The sequence below is a fragment of the Dendropsophus ebraccatus genome, chromosome 4, assembly GCF_027789765.1.
Source record: "Dendropsophus ebraccatus isolate aDenEbr1 chromosome 4, aDenEbr1.pat, whole genome shotgun sequence".
NCBI classification, from domain to species: domain Eukaryota; kingdom Metazoa; phylum Chordata; class Amphibia; order Anura; family Hylidae; genus Dendropsophus; species Dendropsophus ebraccatus.
In genome coordinates, this window is record NC_091457.1 from 117685388 (window position 1) to 117704189 (window position 18802).

Sequence of the window (18802 nt, forward strand, 5' to 3'; positions counted from 1 at the left end):
GGTTTTTTTTTTATATTCTCTGATTTATTTATTTTTTAAATTTTTATAATATTTTAGAATATTTTTCAAGATGCGCAGCATGGCGGCTCCACTGATGGTGAGATATAGTGTCTGCACAGTGATGGGTGATGCGAGGTGAAACTACAGATTTAAATACATTTCGGCTCCCACTGCTCAATCTTCTGCATCTATGACTGCAAAAAATATATATTTTGACAGAACCGTTCAGGATTTTGTCTTTTTCTGTCTCGCTCTAAAGTCACTTGTCACAGTTCCCAGTTCTGGTCTCCGTATCAGTGTCTCAATCTGAATAGTCAATGAGAACTGATTAATATGCATGAGGAGCAGTATTTAGTGTGTGCACTGGACCACTGCACAGCAAGCCAGGCACTAGAGGGAGGGCTGTGTGGTGTGAGACGGCACAGCAGAGAAACACGCTCAGAAACACTCTGCCTCCTGTCACCAAGTGTGCAGCATCAATGTGACTGCTTCCCCAGGACCCCACTTAACTAGACGGGATATGTGTCACATCCTATAACCATGGGATGCAGCTTATGCAGCCTCAGGAGAACAGACGAGGACTACAGGTTACTCTATGAAGTTTGCCAGGTAATTCTTCACTATATGACACTATGGATAACATGTTTCTGATATGCACTTGATTCTAATGGGTTAATAAACTGTTTAGGAGGGGAATATCCTCACGTGCAAAAAAATTAAGGAAATGCAAGACTTTAACGGCTTGTGATATGATCCAAGTATAGATATAGCAGAGCTGAGGTTGTCACTGAGCTTAGATAAGAGTGGATTTTGCCTGCAGTTCTATAGAAAATGACTGATCTCGATGTTACGGTATATCGGGCAAAATGACCAACTCAGCTTTAATACGTTTGACCAACTCAGCACCACTACATCTGTTTGTAGCATGCTGCCAAAGAAAGGGCTGACTACGTTAGACCCTGAAGTATATTCAAGCTGCTGTTTATTTGCAGACCTGCATGGGTAGCCTACGTTCTCTTGCATGCCAACACAACCACCCACCCTAGATGCCTCAGGCCCCCCGCTTCTGTTCGGGCACAACCATGAAGGTTGTTCTGGAAGACAAGATCTGTTTAATGCCTTTAAGGCAGCAGGGGAATTTGAGATAGACGTGCTCGGTAATAGACCCTTTTAGTATTTCATGTCTAATGAAAGGACTGTGCGGCTTTGTGTTTTTGTGCGCTGAAAGAAACTGGAAAAGAGTGTTGGCAAGAAGAAGGTTGTGAGTGCGCAGAGCGTGAGCGATCCTTCCTATTGCCTTGTTATCTGACAGTGGGGAATCTCTGTCCTTTAATGTACAAAGCGCTGCCGGTCCTACGTGCCCTAGGCAGCGATAATGATTTGTAACGTGGTCGGTTTTGCAATGTAAAAGGGTTGAGTTTGTAAGATGTAGCAAAGCCGAGTGTGGTAGCATGATGTATTATGTATATGTATAAGCAGGACTGGTACTTTATCATAACTATAACAAGTTATAACAATGCACAACCAATTCAGCTCTGCTACATCTCTGGTATGAGTGAGCTGACCAGTGCGGGAGATGTTATATAATTTACCGTAATAAGCAATCTTATAATGACCATGTCTACATGACTTCATTGTTGAGAGTCTTTGAGTTAGGACTCCATCAAGGTTAATGGAGTGCTGTGTAATGAACAACATGGAACCCCAACTCCAACGGATTGTATAAACTACTACTTACACTGGCTTCGCTGGAGAGTGTGCCATCATGGAGAGCCTGGATGCCTTTGTCCTTATCCTGGGACCCCCTCCTCATAGAGTGGAATTCCCCTTTAACATAAATGTTGCCTCCTCCGGAGTTAGCGTGTCTCCATCATGCACATTTCTCTCAAGGCTGAATGATCTGGAAGTTATGGCATAAATTATGTAACTTGCTAGAAATCCATATTGGATGGACTGTTTAACCATTTCTGTATGTTCTTAAAGGGGAAACTCCTTCTGTATCATGAAGGGCTAAAACCAATGAGTCAAGGGAAGTCACTTTGGGGTACATCGTTCCCCCGTGCCAGTTTTTAGTAACATCATTACCGCCCATTGACATTGGCCCATGTCCATTGGCTGTGTCTGGTATTGTTGCTAAGTCTGATGCTGTAGTACCAGACACAACCTTGTAACCCAGAGGGGCGCTGTTTCTAGATAAATAAAAAGCAGACCCTTTATTTCTAATTTTGGATCACGACTTTAATGTTGGCAGAGGGAGAGGGAGCACGACAAGATCTTGTCCCAAGGGATGGTCTTAACGTTCTTGGATATGTCTAGCAATTGATTTCCCTGACTCTAATATATTGTATTTTTTTGCCAAGTCTAAAGTCTACTTATCTACTTATGGGGACATGCTGCTTAACAATTGAGAAGACTATAGTTGTTAGGCATTGCGCTCCTAGCAACCAGACTGTCAGACATGACAAAACCGAATTAGTACTTTAGGAGCAGGCATGGGGAAACCACTTAAGTCGTGGCATCTCACTGACTATGGTAATAAACTGATTTTCCAACATGTTTTTATTGTGATCAGGATACTATGATGTTTATACTCTTTGTCACAATGCCTCCTCTATGAACATAAGCCCTTGTTACTGAATATGCCCATGTCTTGCCAAGTTTACTTCAGCCTCGGCCTAATTGTTAGAACGGTAAATGAGAAGTGATGATTGGAAAATGATTGCTCAAAATTGAAGTTTAAGATGTCTTAGCAGTCTGTACAGGTGCATAGGTGCAGTTTCTACTTTGACCATTAGAGGGGGACGTATCCAAGGGAAGTTGTGCTTTACTGTCATTCGGCTGCTGAAATATGAGACACTTTATCAGTGACATGAGTATTGAAAACCTAGAAGATGTGGGGAACACTTTTTCTAATTAACATATTTAATTGGGATAAATCTTGTTATTTACTATCCCTCTGCAATACAAGTTCAGAAGAGTCCAGATTGTGTCTCATGCCTGGAACAGCTGTGAATTCTACATTACCCAAAGGGCAGCGTATTGAAATCCATAATCTTTTCCATCCGGGATATAAGCTGGAGGCAGTGTGTGCATCTATGTGTGCATCAGGATAAATGTCAATCAAGTTTTTGTGATCCTATAGGGCTTATTGATGGATTGGAAGCTAAATCTGGGACCACCATGTAACAGGAGGTGGCTTCTTCATATTCTAATACATATGATGACATATATAGGAGCTTGAGTCATATACCATTGTCCATTGTTCAGTATCATTTTGCAGGTACCATAGTAGACCATCACAATGTCTACATAAAATTTGTAGTCTATGCTTCTACAAAAGCTCTTATTGCAATACCTCATGTAAATAAGGTATAATCTGGGTTTATTCCAAATATATATATATATATATATATATATATATATATATATATGAAGCAACTTTTCAAATAGTTTTCATAAAGAAGTGTTATCATTTTGTGTTTACAGCTCCCATGTAGACGTATGGTTCTCTATGGTTACAAACAACAAGCGAACCCTGTAGCTTCAGAAATTAGGGTATAGACTATAAAATGTCACGATCTGACTGCACCCAGGCTTTGTTTGTAGTCTGTAACCATGGAGACACATTGGTCTGCAGAGAAGCTTTAACCAGAAAACATTTAGATTCATTTGGGCAATAAAAACAGTTTCAGGAGAAGTACACATCTTTTAGGATCAGAATTATTAGACAAGGGTTCCTAACCGGACGGAAAGAGTTAACGCCTGGCTTCTGTAACGCACAGCATCTTCTGAAGGTATTCTCATGTCTGTGAGCTGTTATCTCTGTCTGTTAGACTTCCCTTTGGTTCACTTATAGCACAAACTATTGATTGTATTCCTGTGCCTGAAGGCAGTAGCAGATGTGGAAGGATGAATAATAGGACACGTTTTGTTCATTGCCAATTCTTCAAACGCAGGTACATGACAAAGTGACTAGATGAACGTGACTGCCGTTTGTCAATGCCAGAAGGGGGCGATAAGGGCGTCTTCTAGAATTTTATTCTAGAAGTTTTTCAAATGATCTTTTACAGGCTATTTATATATACCATATTGCTACCTGCTAATAATATCACTACGAGGGAGGGACCTCATCATCACTTTTTCCTGATATGGATATTAAAGTGAGAGAGCTGTGCAAAAGTGAACATGCCCTTTAAGGACTAAGTAGTAAGGGTGTACTTCTCTAATAGAAATGCCTAAGAAAGTATTGAGCAAATAAGTTAATTTGTTTTATATCGCCTAAACGGGTATTCTCATAATTAAAGTTATGATTAGAGTTTATGGGACCTCCACAATTCCCCAAAACATTCTCTAAATCAATGGAGCCTGGACATGTATGTATGGTCAGTTCTCCATTTATTTTCTACTGGTACTGTGAGGGTACTCCATGCCATGCTATAGCCTGCTGCCTAGATGTTTCACTCCTAGTTGCACCATTCATCTGCCCATGAGTCAGTATGGGTATTAGGTCACCAACCAGCCGTGAACATAAGCCCTTTACGTCGCCCAACACCGCCCAACATTTGGGGGTTCTGCTGCTGCAAGCTACCTCCTAGCCAGAAAAAAAACAGCCAAAACCCTTCTCCTTTGTCTAAACTATTGTTCGTATGCACACTGGATGGTGGAAATGAGGGGGGTGCAAAGAAAATACCTCCAGAGAAACATATAGAAGGCTGTTGTGACACATTAGAAATATAATTTAACAGGTTTTTTAGACTATAGTGTCCCTTTAAATTAAGCCTGGCTTAACCCCAGCCTTACATTATCCTTACATCATACTAAGGCTTTTATAAAACATTGCATCATGCAGTAATACCTAATAAAGCCCACCAGCTGATGTGAAACTACAACTCCCATCATGTTGAAGACTATAGCAGTGTTGACCAGGTTGAAAATTATACATTGGGCAATCCAACCAGTGGAAGAATGGCACAACATACATAGAATCCCACCAGCTACAGAGGATTCAGTAATAAATTACAGCCAAGCGGTCCCAGTACATCTGTTTGCCTGAATCCCAGCATCAGCGAGACAAAGCGGATCAAATATAGCCGGAGCTGATGTTAGACTCTCCTCTTCATCCACTAATAACTCAAAGAGCCGCTCTTCATTAAGGGATTTGGAGCTGCGCCAGAGTGTAATAATGCAGAGCAATATCCCCCCCTCCTCCTCCGTCTTGTTGTGCAGAACCCCATACCTTATTGTACCTATAATTACATAATGAAATGTGTATGAAGACACTAGTTATTACTGGCTATGGGTCACATCGCACATCGCACATGGATAAATCATTAGAAATATGCACTAGCTGTGCAGCCCTTATGGATACAAAAAGCTGGAGTCGTCAGTCATATACATTGCCTCAGTACACTAGAAATATACAAAATGACTGAAGGTCAGGGGTATATACTAGAATTGTGTCTAGAAGAAGTTTGTAATAACATTTTTTTTTTTTCATTTTTTAATCAGTGCCCAAGAGTCCATGCTGATCTCTTTCTCAATATATATCTACAACAGCCAGAGCTCCGTTTTGTTCTGATACAGAGCTCCAAATCCTCCAAATAACATTTTGACTACCTGCAGTCACCACTAGAGGGAGCTCAGTAGCTGACTACATACTGTTTTATTAGCAAGGTAACTGTTATACTCCTCTGATTGGTGGCTACTAGTGGGCAGAATTTTATGTTTTAATAGCACATCTATAAAGGGGATTTTGAGCTCCGTATCAGAAAAAATATTATTTGCTCCCTATAATGATATAGTAAGACAACAGTGCAGAATAATCAACACAAAATTGCACTTTGTTAAAAACCAGAGTGCCAGGTTATCTAAAGACAAGCTTTACATGTCTTATGTCACTAAGTATTCTGCCACCTAGTGGTCAGTTTTGAAATAATGACTTTCTAAAAACTTTACAGCTGGACTGTGACACTGAGCGAATTTAGCAGTTCACTTCAGCTTCTTTCTCCAGGTTGATTGATTGCGTGTGACAGGATTTGTAACACCCACATACACAGGTGTTATGTAGTAAGCTGCTACCTTAGGCTTTGTTTTACATAGCACTGCCAGATAAGTTTACCGTAATGTAATAGCCCCCATTGTGGGAAGCTCAGGAACAAGTTCATCGGCATTTTAATGTTGTTGTTTTTTTTTACTGTTGAATACCTTTGCCCATTCATGTATTTCCAGTTCCGGGTGGGCTATGTAGCCACACTCTTGGCTTAAAGGGGAAGGAAAAGCCACTTTGGGTGTATGTGGATCTTAGGGTCCTATTAGACAAAGCAATTTGTATTGATTAACAACTAACGATAAACGATGGCAAACAATTGTGTATCGTTAACCTAAAGTTAGTTAGGGTCCATTTACACAGAAAGATTATCTGACAGATTATCTGCCAAAGATCTGAAGCCAAAGCCAGGAATGGATTTGAAAAGAGGAGAAAACTCAGTGTTTCCTATATGACCTGATCCCTGTTTATAGTCTGTTCCTGGCTTTGGCTTAAAATCTTTGGCAGATAATCTGTCAGATAATCTTTCTGTGTAAAGGGACCCTTATGCTGGGTTTACACAGAACGATTATCATGCGAATTTGCACGATTACGATCGAATTCGAACGATAATCGTATGTGTAAACGCAGCGAACGATCGCACGACGAGCGAGAAATCGTTCATTTTGATCTTTTAACATGTTCATAAATCGTCGTTCGTAGTTCGCCACCCCCGCTCCGATCGCCGCCGCGACCATACTTTACCTGCTCCGCGTAGCAGGTCTTCCACATCCCCGGTTCCCCTCTTCAGTGCACTGATTGGCTGAAGAGGGGAGCCGGGAATTTCAAACGGCTCCTCTTCAGCACTTATTGGCTGAGGAGGAGCCGTTTGAAATTCCCGGCTCCCCTCTTCAGCCAATCAATGCAAGGCAGCACTGATTGGCTGAATTGGCAGCACTGAGCCGGGAATTTCAAACGGCTCCTCTTCAGCCAATCAGTGCTGCCATGCATTGATTGGCTGAAGAGGGGAGTCGGGAATTTCAAACAGCTCCCCTTCAGCCAATCAGTGCTGAAGAGGAGCACTGATTGGATGAAGAGGAGCCGTTTGAAATTCCCGGCTCATCTTCTCAGCCAATCAATGCGTTGAAGAGGGGAGCCGTGGATTTGAAGACCTGCTACGCGGAGCAGGTAACGTATGCTCGTGGCCGGGGCGGCGGGGGCGATCGGAGCGGCGGCGATCGGAGCGGCGGCAGCAGGGATGGCAATCGGAGCGGCGGCGGCGGGGGTGGCGATCGGAGCGGCGGGGGTGGCGATCGGGGCGGCCCAGGGGGCTGCGGTTGAGCGGGAGGGCGGGCCGGGCTGCAGGCGCGCAATTGCAAAACGATCGCAAAACGATTTTTCCGTACGATATATCGTACCGTCTAAACGCTGATCGTTATAAAAAAAATCGTTACTTCGAAATCGTTAATTGTGCGATCGGGCCAATAATCGCCTTGTGTAAACTTAGCATTAGCTATGATCGTTACTGCGATAGTTACTACGATCATTTACTCCATCTGATCCCAGCAAATCAATGAACAATGTGCAATTACACTGAATGATTAGTGAACAAATGTGTAACTTGAGTGAACAGATGTGGAATTGCAGCGAACGATAAACGATATTTTTGGTTGAAATCTAAATCGTTTTAATCGTTGCCTGCAATTACACAGAATAATTTTTCGCACAATAATCATCCTGTTTAATAGGGCCCTTAGGTGACAGTGAAATTTTGTTGCTATCCCCATTTTTTGGCGCACAGTAATAACCATAGAGTACAGTATGTTCACCAATACCATCCTGGGCCCACAAAGCCCACTGGGCCCTGACATCTGCTCAAGTTTGACTGTTACTGATGTAATATGTTCATGGATGGGAATTGGACTGTATATATCCCTCGACATTGACACAGTTTCCTAATATATTCTAGTAGGCTCACCAAAGGCAAACCTACATTTTGTGTAGTGTCCCACAGCATACTGGGTCTGTGAATTGGTTGTTTAAAGGGGTTATCCAGCGCTACAAAAACATGGCCATTTCCCCCTCTTATCTCCAGATGGGGTGGGGTTTCTAACTCAGTTCCATTGAAGTAAATGGAGCTTAATGGCAAACCACACCTTAACTGGAGAAAAGAGAGAGGGGAAAAGTGGCCATGTTTTTGTAGCGCTGGATAATCCCTTTAATGGTCATTTCTATTGAAACATGGAAACATAGAAGATTGTCGGCAGATAAAGACCACTGGGTCCATCTCGTCTGCGCTTTTAGTATTTCCATTCTTATTATCTTAGGATAGATAGATGTTTATCCCAGGCAGGTTTAAATTCTGTTATTGTAGATTTACCAACCACCTCTGCTGGAAGTTTGTTCCAAGTATCTACTACTCTTTCAGTAAAGTAATATTTTCTCACATTGCTTCTGATCTTTCCCCCAGATAACCTCTCACTGTTTCCTCTTGTTCTTGAGCTCAATTTTTTACTAAAAACACTCCCCTCTTGAACCTTATTTAGTCCTTTAACATACGTAAAGGTTTCAATCATGTCCCCCCCAGGGCCGATTCTGGGGTTTCTGCCGCCTGAGGCAAACCTCAGGCGGCCGCCCCCTGACAACCCCCCCGCCGTAACCGAATCACCCGCGCCTGCACCCCCGCACCCCCCCCCCGCCGTAACCGAATCACCCGCGCCTGGACGCCCCGCACTCACCTGTCCTGCAGCAGCCGTCCCGTCCCGCTCACCGCTGTCTCCCGACCCTGCAGCCGCTCACCTGTCCTGCCGCAGCCGTCCCGTCCCACCGCTGTTCCTTTCCGCGCTCCAGTGCCGTCAGTCAGCAGCTGTCATCGCCCTCCAGCGAGTCGTGAGTGCCTGTGGTCAGCGGGGGCATCGCGGCCCCCGCTGACCACGGGCACTCACGACTCGCTGGAGGGCGATAACAGCTGCTGACTGACGGCGCGGGACAGCGGTAAGTGTTGGCGGCGGGACCGGACGGCTGCGGCAGGACAGGTGAGCGGCTGCAGGGGCGCAGAATCTGCCGCCTGAGGCGGAATACTCATTCCGCCTCATGGCAGAAACGGCCCTGGTCCCCCCTTTCCCTTCTTTCCTCCAGACTATACAGATTCGAATCCTTAAGTTTTTCCTGATATGGTTTATGCCTCACACCCTCCACCATTTTTGTGTCCTGTCTTTGGACCCGTTCTATTTTATCAATGTCCTTTTTTAGGTAAGGTCTCCAGAACTGGACACAGTATTCCAGATGTTGTCCAGAGCTCTATACAGCGGGATCACAATCTCCCTCTTCCTAATGGTTATACCTCTAGCTACACAGCCCAGCAATACGATTTGCTTTCCCCACCGCCTGGTTGCACTGGTGACTCATTTTAAGGCTGTTAGAAATCACTACCCCTAAATCCTTCTCTTCTGAAGTCTTTTCCAACACAGTACTGCTGATGTGATATTCGGATAGAGGATTCCTTCCTTCCCAAGTGCATTATTTTACATTTGGAAACATTGAACTTCAATTTCCAATGTTTGGACCACTTAACTAGCAAAGCTAAATCATTTTCCATATTACTGACACCTCCAGGAATATCAACCCTATTGCACACTTTTGTGTCGTCAGCAAACAGACAAACTTTACCTACCAAACCTTCTCCTATGTCACTTACAAACATATTAAAAAGAATAGGACCCAGAACACACCACTTGTAACCAGTCTCTGCTCGGAATATACACCAACCCAATGCAACAACAACCCTCTAATATCTATCCTTCAGCCAACCACAAAGCCACTGAACTATCCAGGGATTAAGTCCAATTTTCTTTAACTTCTCTATCAGCTCTTTATGGGGAACTGTATCAAAAGCTTTGCTGAAGTCCAGATAGGTGATATCCACAGCACCACCTTCATCCAGCACTTATGACATAATCAAAGAAGTCAATGAGAGTAAAGCCATGCTGGTTTGGATCCATCAAATTGTTGATTCTTAGGTGATCCATTATCTTTTTTTTAAGAAGAGTTCCCATCATTTTTACTACTACAGATGTTAAGCTCACTGGCCTGTGTTTTAATATGTTTGCTATTTTACATTATTCTTTTGTGATTATACTTTTTGGAAATGGCTGCAAGTAAGAAGAGCCCCATGCATTTTACACAGGCCCATGCATTTCACATTAGGAACACTGTAGTTTGTGGGAGGGCCCTACGTAAGCCCAGACTCTTTTACTGAAGGGGGGTGGTTTAGTCTAGCCAGCCTCATAGGCTCAATGAATGCAATATTTTTAGTGCATAAATTCCTTAGGTAGGGTAAGTCTTGCCCGTCTGAACATCTCTTGAAGAGTCAAAAGTATATCCTGGTGAAGTTACCCTAGTCCTAGTTTTTTAAGGGCGAGAAGCATGAAGATTGAGCAGTTATAGAGAAAGAAAAAAGCGAAGGACATGGGGGAAAGTTGTACAAGTGCTCCATAGCTATCCTAGAACCCTAGGCTAGAGACTTTGTGGCTACAAAGCTTCCTTTTATCCAGAACACCTGCACCTCACCTGCAGCTCAGTAAATATTATTTATTTCTTGAGAATCCACTAGAGAGCCAACTAGTTAGAGTACACCCCTCACAGATTGGTGTTTTTTTTAAGGTCCAACCATGCCACAGGTCTAATACTGTCAGCTGACTGGACAATGTCAGAAAGGGGCGAGACAAATCCCTAGGGGAATGGTAACACCCAGTTGTCAGTTCACAATGTACAATGTAAAAATTCTCTAAAATTATTATTTCACAGGGAACACAAGTATTTGTCGACAGGTCCTCTTTAAAATCGTATTCTCCCAAACTTCAATGCATCCCAGATGGTGACCTTTACAAGGTGCATACTTGTTAACTCACAGAAATCAAAGTATTCGCATGTTTTTCTCAGCTTCTCATTCCACAAACTGCATTCAAGGCTAGAATTTCTAGCACACAAATGAGTTCAGTATGAAGGGAGAGAGGGGAAAAAAGCACATCGACAAATTCCCTGCTTGACAACTCGGAAGATCCGTGATCTCCAGAAAACTGCCCTCTAATGATGGTGGCGCCTGTGTGCGCGGCTCCCAACGTCCCTCCGCTTAATTAGACATACATCAGCGGCTGGCAATTGAAATGTTCCTCTTGACTTGCGTATGAATAATGCAGCTCCTCTGTGTGAGTCCTCACTTGGAAGATCCTTTTATTACACATAAATCCGTATGAATAGAGGAATATTCACTTACGAGCAGGCGAACAATCAAACAGTCAGCTTGAGACAAAACGACAGAGGCTCCTGAGAGTATTATTATGGGCCAAGTGAACAACAGACTCTTCATATGCAATGAATTCCATTTATGGGCTGCGAACCCACTGATTTCTTTTTTTTTTCTTCCAATTTATGAAAATGCCATTCAGGCCTGTCTGTGTGATAGAGTGGGACATAGTTACCTGCATGGAGGAAAGGACTCGAGGGAGGAAATACAATATATTGTGCCATTGCTTGGTTTGCATTCACATACACCACCCTCAATTACAAGGCCCTACAATTCTTGGCTAATACCTCTATACTGGCAACCCCATCATGTGAGATACAGGTCCTCCATCACTACAGCAATAGAGCCAGATAACAACTGTAATATCACCTCAAAACAATAGTCACGTTGGGGGAGATTTATCAAACATGGTGTAAAGTGAAACTGGCCCAGTTGCCCCTAGCAACCAATCAGATTCCACCTTTCATTTTCCAAAGAGTCCGTGAGGAATGAAAGGTGGAATCTGATTGGTTGCTAGGGGCAACTGAGCCAGTTTCACTTTACACCATGCTTGATAAATCTCCCCCATTGACTCCATAAACAGCAGACCCAGTGACTGACTAACCATGGCCACACTGACTACAGAATGCCCATAATGACACCAAAAGTGCCCATAATGACCAACATTGTCCCCCAACATCACAGCGTAGCAGCCAAAATAATTTCCCATAAAAACAGCCTCAGTATCCCCATCACAACAATCATATTTCCCTGCAAGTACATAAATAACAATTCTGGCCTCGTAAGGACAGTCACAGTACCTTGAAATTGACAGGGACATTGCCAACATAGGACAGTTACATTGTTGCTGTAATGTAAAGGTGGTGGGCCCATATCGACAAAATATGCTATTAGAACAACCAATATCCTCGGTGTATGGCCAGGCTTATACATAAGAATTACACTGTTTTTAATTACCTTACCCCCGTATCCCAAATAACTTCAGCCACCATTCACTCTTACATACAACTACAGGGACACTATACCAGCAACAGTCATAGTTTCTTAGAAAGAAAGAAACAATGTTCCCATAGAATAAAATAATATCTTCTAATTTTCAGCAATACTCGCTCTTTTCCTACAGGGAAAATCATTCCCATCCTTACAGATATCCGTCCATCTGTGGCCTCTTTACCAGCATCTTAAGAGTGAAAAATATCAGACGGTTGGTAAATCTTCCAATCTCAAGTTAAACAATCCATCATCTGCTGTGTCTGTTCGTGAGCAGAATACAAACACACACACACACACATATATATATTAGTGCAAGCACAAGTTTGCAATAGAGTATTTCTTCATACAGCATCCTCTATTCTCTAAATGATGTCATGCCACCCCCCCCCCCCCACCCCCCCCGTACTACTTATGTTCATCCATACATCTGCTGATGACTGCGAAGCAGGTGGTGGGGAGGGACGCATCTCAGCCCATGTCACATAAAGAAGCCAGAGTGAAGCATATGGATGGATAAAATGTGCAGAACACATAAAAGTCTTTGCTGCCCTAATTAATGATGAGGAGACGTCCAGCGTTTATTCCTTACTGCCACTTAAAAATTACATGAGGATGAACACCCTGTGGTGATTGAGGCCTATAATTATGTAGAAACCACAAACATGTATTCATCGGGACTTTAGGGGTCAGATCCCGTCCCACTAAGACCAGATGATGACCTGAGATGACTCTCTATGAAGGCCCTCAGTGAACCTCAAGCGAGCTAAAGTCCTGGTAAAATAACCAGAAGAGTAAAAATCAGCATGTGTATGACACAAGTGTCACATGGTCGCCTGAGAAATCGACCCACACCACATGCAGCAGCAGCTCTACGTGTCTAGTGTCAAATCAAATAGAAGAAGCAAGCACTGGAAACCTTTGTTTTTATAGGGGGGGCTAATCATTTTTTTATTCATATCTATAACAGGAGCATGGCTCCTCACTTTCTCTTTCAACCTATTACTAACCTTTCTCTATGTGTAGAATTTCTCTCATCTGATCACACAGACATTTTGGAGGAGATCATGGGGAAGGGCAGGTTTTGGCGGAGCAATGAGGACCAAGCTATGCTCTTATTAATGTCCACACAAGCAGAAAAAAAGTCCTTGGCACTATTAGGCCATGTTCACACAGTTTTGTATTAATCATGGCCGTTGTTGCCGATTTGAAACAACGGCTGTAATTAATACAAAAGTTACGTTGGGTAGAAGTCTAAAGGAATGCCAGTGTCACGGCCGCGGCGGCGTCCCGTGTTTCGGGCCGCCACCGCAACCTCCTCCTGCCCCATGCAGCCGCCGGGGTCCTTGTGCAGGGACCCGGCGCTGCTGCTAGTTCGGCCCCTGGGGGCGCCTCACCTTCCTCCGCTCCTGTCTCTCACTGTGCCGGCCGGCGCGCGCGTCCCCGCCTCCTAGGACGCGCCCGCGCCGGCTGTCTCAGATTTTAAGGGCCAGTTCCGCCCCTAATTGGTTGCTGCACATCACACTCTCCTATAAGTTCCAGCCCTGCCCCCTCCCAGGTGTTGGAGCCTCTACATGCTTCCCATAGCGTTTGGCCCAGCTCCCTGTTGTTCCTGACCTTAGTCCTTGTGGCACCTTCTCCTTTTTTTACCCTCTGCCTTTCCTTGCACTATAGAAATATAGTACTTTTGTGTTCAAGACTTCAGTCTATCAGACAGTTGTTAGCCACACACTAGCAGATTGGGGCCTATGCTCTGGTTTTCACCACCCAAAGAACCAACCTAATCAAAGACTCTCTTTCCAAGTGCCCCGTAGCAGCTGCCTTTATGGTAGGTATGGCCTTGCTGAAAACAGGACCTGTCAGGCTCCTTAAGAGCTTCATGAATGTAAAAGGAAATCTAAAGCCATGTCTATTAATGCAAAGAGTAAGTAATTTGACATTGTCAGAACATTCAAAGCTACATAAACATTCAACTGACTTTATTCATCTTTGGCTTCTCAAATTCGGACAAGAGAGTCTCATTCTCACAGTCTCTCTAAAGCTGATTTTTCATTTTCTGTGAAAAAAGAGGATAAGAGGAGCTGAGTGAGCCCGTGTAATTTGTCTTCTGGAGTTGGTGCTATGTAATACATCTCCCTGAATGGAGCCTATGAAGGAAGGAGTCTATTATAGCACAATATGGTTGAACGTCTGCTTAAAAGAAAGATTGACAAAAGAAAGGAAGGATTAACCGTGGATACCAAAAAGAATTAATTGGTATCCTTAACCACTCTTCAGAAATTCACAAGAAAAATGGAAACATTTCTGGTGATCCACCAATTCTTTATGGTTCGGATCTTTTTCTTAAATTGAAGTCTTAGAATTTCAATAAAGATGTTTGTTAGACCAGAAAGAGATGTTTGGATGGAAAACAAGGGTCCATACTGGACGGTGAATAGACCCTGAATGTATCACGGGATTTACTGTGGTAACAGAAGAATGAATAAAAGCTTTCCTTTGCCGACAGTGAAATAAAGACAACCCAACAAGCACTTTAATGCATACAAATGTTTACCATGCAATGGCGCTAAATAAGCAGGTCAGACAGCTGTAGCTCATGAAAACGTCTTTGGTTCCAAAATCTTATGTCATCCCTTTATAGAAGACAACTCAAAACAGCTTCCAGCCTAAGCTTTATACAATAAACTAAACAGACTGGAAACCTGAAGAGGTAAAGGAATAGGAAGACAATTTCTACACTGAAATTGTATGCAAGATGGTGTCTTTCAACATGGCAGAGGGGTAGGGGCGTTTTGGCAGGGATGCTTCTATTGGTCACACCGGCTTTGAGAAATAATAATATAGCATAAAAGCCTAAAAACACTGACCTTTTTAAGGTCAGTGAAGGCTACTAAACGCAGAGAGCACCACCTACAGGCAAACATTGGCAATAGAATTTTGAGAATTTAGACTGGAACCTAAACCAGACCTTGGTGCACCTTTTTGGGGAAATTGCTAAAGCAAAAAACTTGGCACTTGCTTTCCCTTTTATTTGGTGTGTTTCCTAAAAGTCATATGACATTGCACAGGGACCATCCTTGAAAGCTCCCATTAGCTAGACTTTTACTGCTGTCCGAAGCACATGAATGGTTTGAGTACTGCCAGCCATCCATCGCAGCTCAATGCCACATATCAACTCCCTTTGTTTTGAGCGTAAGTTCATATACATTAGTCTTGATAATGGCTTGGGCTTCAGTGTCATTTGTAGTCCCATGAATCTCACTTATGTAGCAGCAGTACATGATCCCAGATGGGGACTCCTTAATGGTGTGAGCCGACAGAGTGCTGTACAATGTTATATTAACAAGGCTGTGGATTGTATATATGTATATGGAGCTTAATGATTACCTGGTCCACCAGATCTGTAGTGGGTCTAAGCTTACACATGATAAGTATACCTTTGAGGGCTCCACAGATATCTGGAACCTCCAGAACATTAAGTGGACCAAAAACAGTTCTTTATAAAATGGTATTGGAACCTCAATCTGTGTAGTCATGTCTGAAGAGCTATTTCATAAACTATAGCACCAATTCCCAAATTATCACTTATAGGCATCTTCCTAGGCACAATCTGGATCTTGTTATAATCTATTGAGGGAGTACTAAAGCAATAGGAACTGATCACGAGTGGCTTGGTTATTGGGACCACGCTGTGTAGCTTAGGGCCTAATATCGGGTTAGACCTCCAAATAGTCACTCAGGTGTGACTAGATGCCACGAGGAGCAGTTTCCCAGCCATTCACACAGCAATCAGAGCATGTTATGCCTCTTATTACCAAGCGCTGGGATGTCTCATGTGGCATCAGAGGCTTTTGGCCGCTCAGCTTACGGCATGGTACGGACTTGTTACAAGCTACCAAACATTTAAGCTGCAGGGGGAAGTCAATCTCCACGGAGAAGCGATTTTAAGGTTATAGTTTTGGAGCTCTGTGACTTCCAGATCATTGAGCAAGTTATTAAAATCCACAAGAATAAAGCAACTCTTTACACAGAAACAGCCAGAGCAGAGGTCATGCTCTGAAAACTGAGGTTGGCGGCGGCAGAGAAAGGACCCGGGAAAATCACTTTATACTTTTAATACAGTTAATTCAATTTTTTCCTCATTTTCAGTAACAATATAGATGGTTCATGTGAGATCAAAGAAACACGCTAAGGAGGACGGCAGGGTAGGTCTTAGCACGTTCTGAGCCACCACCTTGAGCAACACAGGGTGCCCTCTATTACAGGGCCTTATAATGTTCAGTCACACATTAGCGGCTCTATTATGTCTACTAGATGATTGTGTTATGTGATGGTAAGGCTAAGGGTTACAATGGGAATATTAGATTACAAAATTATTTATGCATCAGTCAAAGGATTAAAAAGTCTATTTAGCTGTTCTATCTATTTTTTGCAAAATTGCCTGACAATAAATATGGCTACAGACTAGAGATGAGCGAACCGTGAGCACACTCGCATTCAGACGAACCCAAACAGGTGGCATTTGATTACCAGTGGCTGAAGAAGTTGGATGCAGCGCTAATGGTCCTTTTACACGGAACGATTGATCGTTCGTTTTTGCACGATAACGGACGAATTTGAACGATAATCGTACGTGTAAACGCAGCGAATGATCAAACGACGAGCAAAAATCGTTCATTTTGATCTTTCAACATGTTAACAAATCATCGTTGAGCGTTCGCAAAAAATTTGCAGATCGTTCAGTGTAAACAGTCTTTCAACGATTTCACCTATGTGTGAGATAGGCTTAAACGATCGCATAGCGAATTTTCCGTACGATGTATCGTTCCGTCTAACCACTGATCAATATAAAAAACACATTGTTCATTCAAAATCGTTAATCGTGCGATCGGGCGAATTATCGCACCGTGTAAGAGTACCATAAGGCTGCCTGGAAAACAAGGATATAGCCATAGGCCATAGGCAGTATCCATGTTTTCCAGGACTCCCAAGGGCTGCATCCAACTTCTTTAGCCACCAGTAATCGAATGCCGTATTCTCCGGTTCACTCGACGTTTGCTCGTCTCTACTACAGAGGACAGAATACATTAAGTACCTGATACGTCCCTAGTGACAACTAGGGGCCTTCTTTTACTAAAGTATAGCCTTAACTAAAGTATAGTATCGCATTAACGATTTTTCTTATGAATTTTCTTACGATTTTTCTAACGATTTATTCGTCTAAACGCTGATCGATATAAAAACCAAATTGTTTCTTCAAAATCGTTAAACGATCGATTGGGTGAATTATCGCTTCGTGTAAATGTAGCATTAGTTTCTAATTTAAAAATCACAACCAATATTGCAGCAGCTTTTGTTGTTACTTCTTTTACCACAGCGATACAAAGAATTACATATCTCTCTACTATCTGATTTACTAATGGACAATTGTATGTTTTTGGTGGAAATTTATGGCTACAGATGCTACTAGTCATTGGTTCACAACTATAGAGGGTATTGGAATACTAGACTCAGGATTTATTGGAAGGACTATTGCTGGAACCTGGCTAAATATGGATTTTTTTGCATGGCAGCCTTCTCGGTATTCTGATTGTCTCAAGCACGATAATCTATAGGGTGGTACCTGCATAACATTGCAATTGTGAAATGAGGGTTATGATTGGAACCCTCCCCAATCGTCTGTTTGAAGAGACTGTGGTGCTTATGCAAACTCCAAATTCACTGTTTAGGGTGTCAGGGACAACAGGACAAGGCCTTAGTTCCTTGTACCACTACAAGGAGGAGCACTAGTAAACACTGAAGAGTCTATCGTGCTTGAACCATTTAGACAGCTGATCCATAGCGGGTGCGGGGTATTAATTACTGATGGCATATTCAGAGGGTCAAATAAAAAGGGATTGCCTACAAAGGGGGGTAATTATTATTTTTTTTTTACAATAGGCTTAGTTAGTATTGTGTCTTATTGTTATTAGGCCGGGTTTACACAGCATAAGACACCCAGCCATGTCACAAAATGGCCTGGGTCAGTGAAGATCATCCTTCATTTATGAACTTCACTTATGTTGAATTAGGATGCGAGCGCATCCGTGTGCAATTGCATCCCAATTCACTATAGCCCACAATGGAAAGTGCAGCTGGAGCCGCACTTTCCATTTAGAGAACTGACAGTTCTGTGCGGCTGCTATTCAATGAATAGCAGCTGCACAAAACTGACATATCAGGTTTTTGTGCGGCCACTAGGAATCCCATCCGGAGTGTATAATATGTGTATACACTCCGTCCCGGATTCCACTGATTTCAGCGGAATGCATATTTTGAATTAATCACGTTGCAAATAGCAACAACGGCCATGATTAATTCAAAATATACGTTGTGTGAACGTAGCCTAAAGTGAATGGGGCTGAGCTGCAATACCACAGACACAAGCCATTAACAAAGTGGTGCTGTCTCTGGAAATAAATAAAAAAAAAAAATTTGATCCT

At 42.8% G+C, this 18802-nt stretch overlaps 1 protein-coding gene across 3 annotated transcripts in view; it reads left to right on the forward strand.

Moving 5' to 3' along the window:
• Positions 1-18802, forward strand: part of PDZRN3 (PDZ domain containing ring finger 3) — a 188750-nt gene that overhangs the window by 157358 nt on the left and 12590 nt on the right. The window contains exon 1 of one of the 3 annotated variants that reach the window (XM_069966865.1): positions 443-609. The exons of the other annotated variants lie outside the window; for them this stretch is intronic. Within the exon in view, the coding sequence (XP_069822966.1) occupies positions 541-609 (69 nt within the window). The 5' untranslated portion in view covers positions 443-540. Of the gene's footprint in view, positions 1-442; positions 610-18802 lie in introns of those variants that run through there. 3 annotated transcript variants of the gene reach the window in all.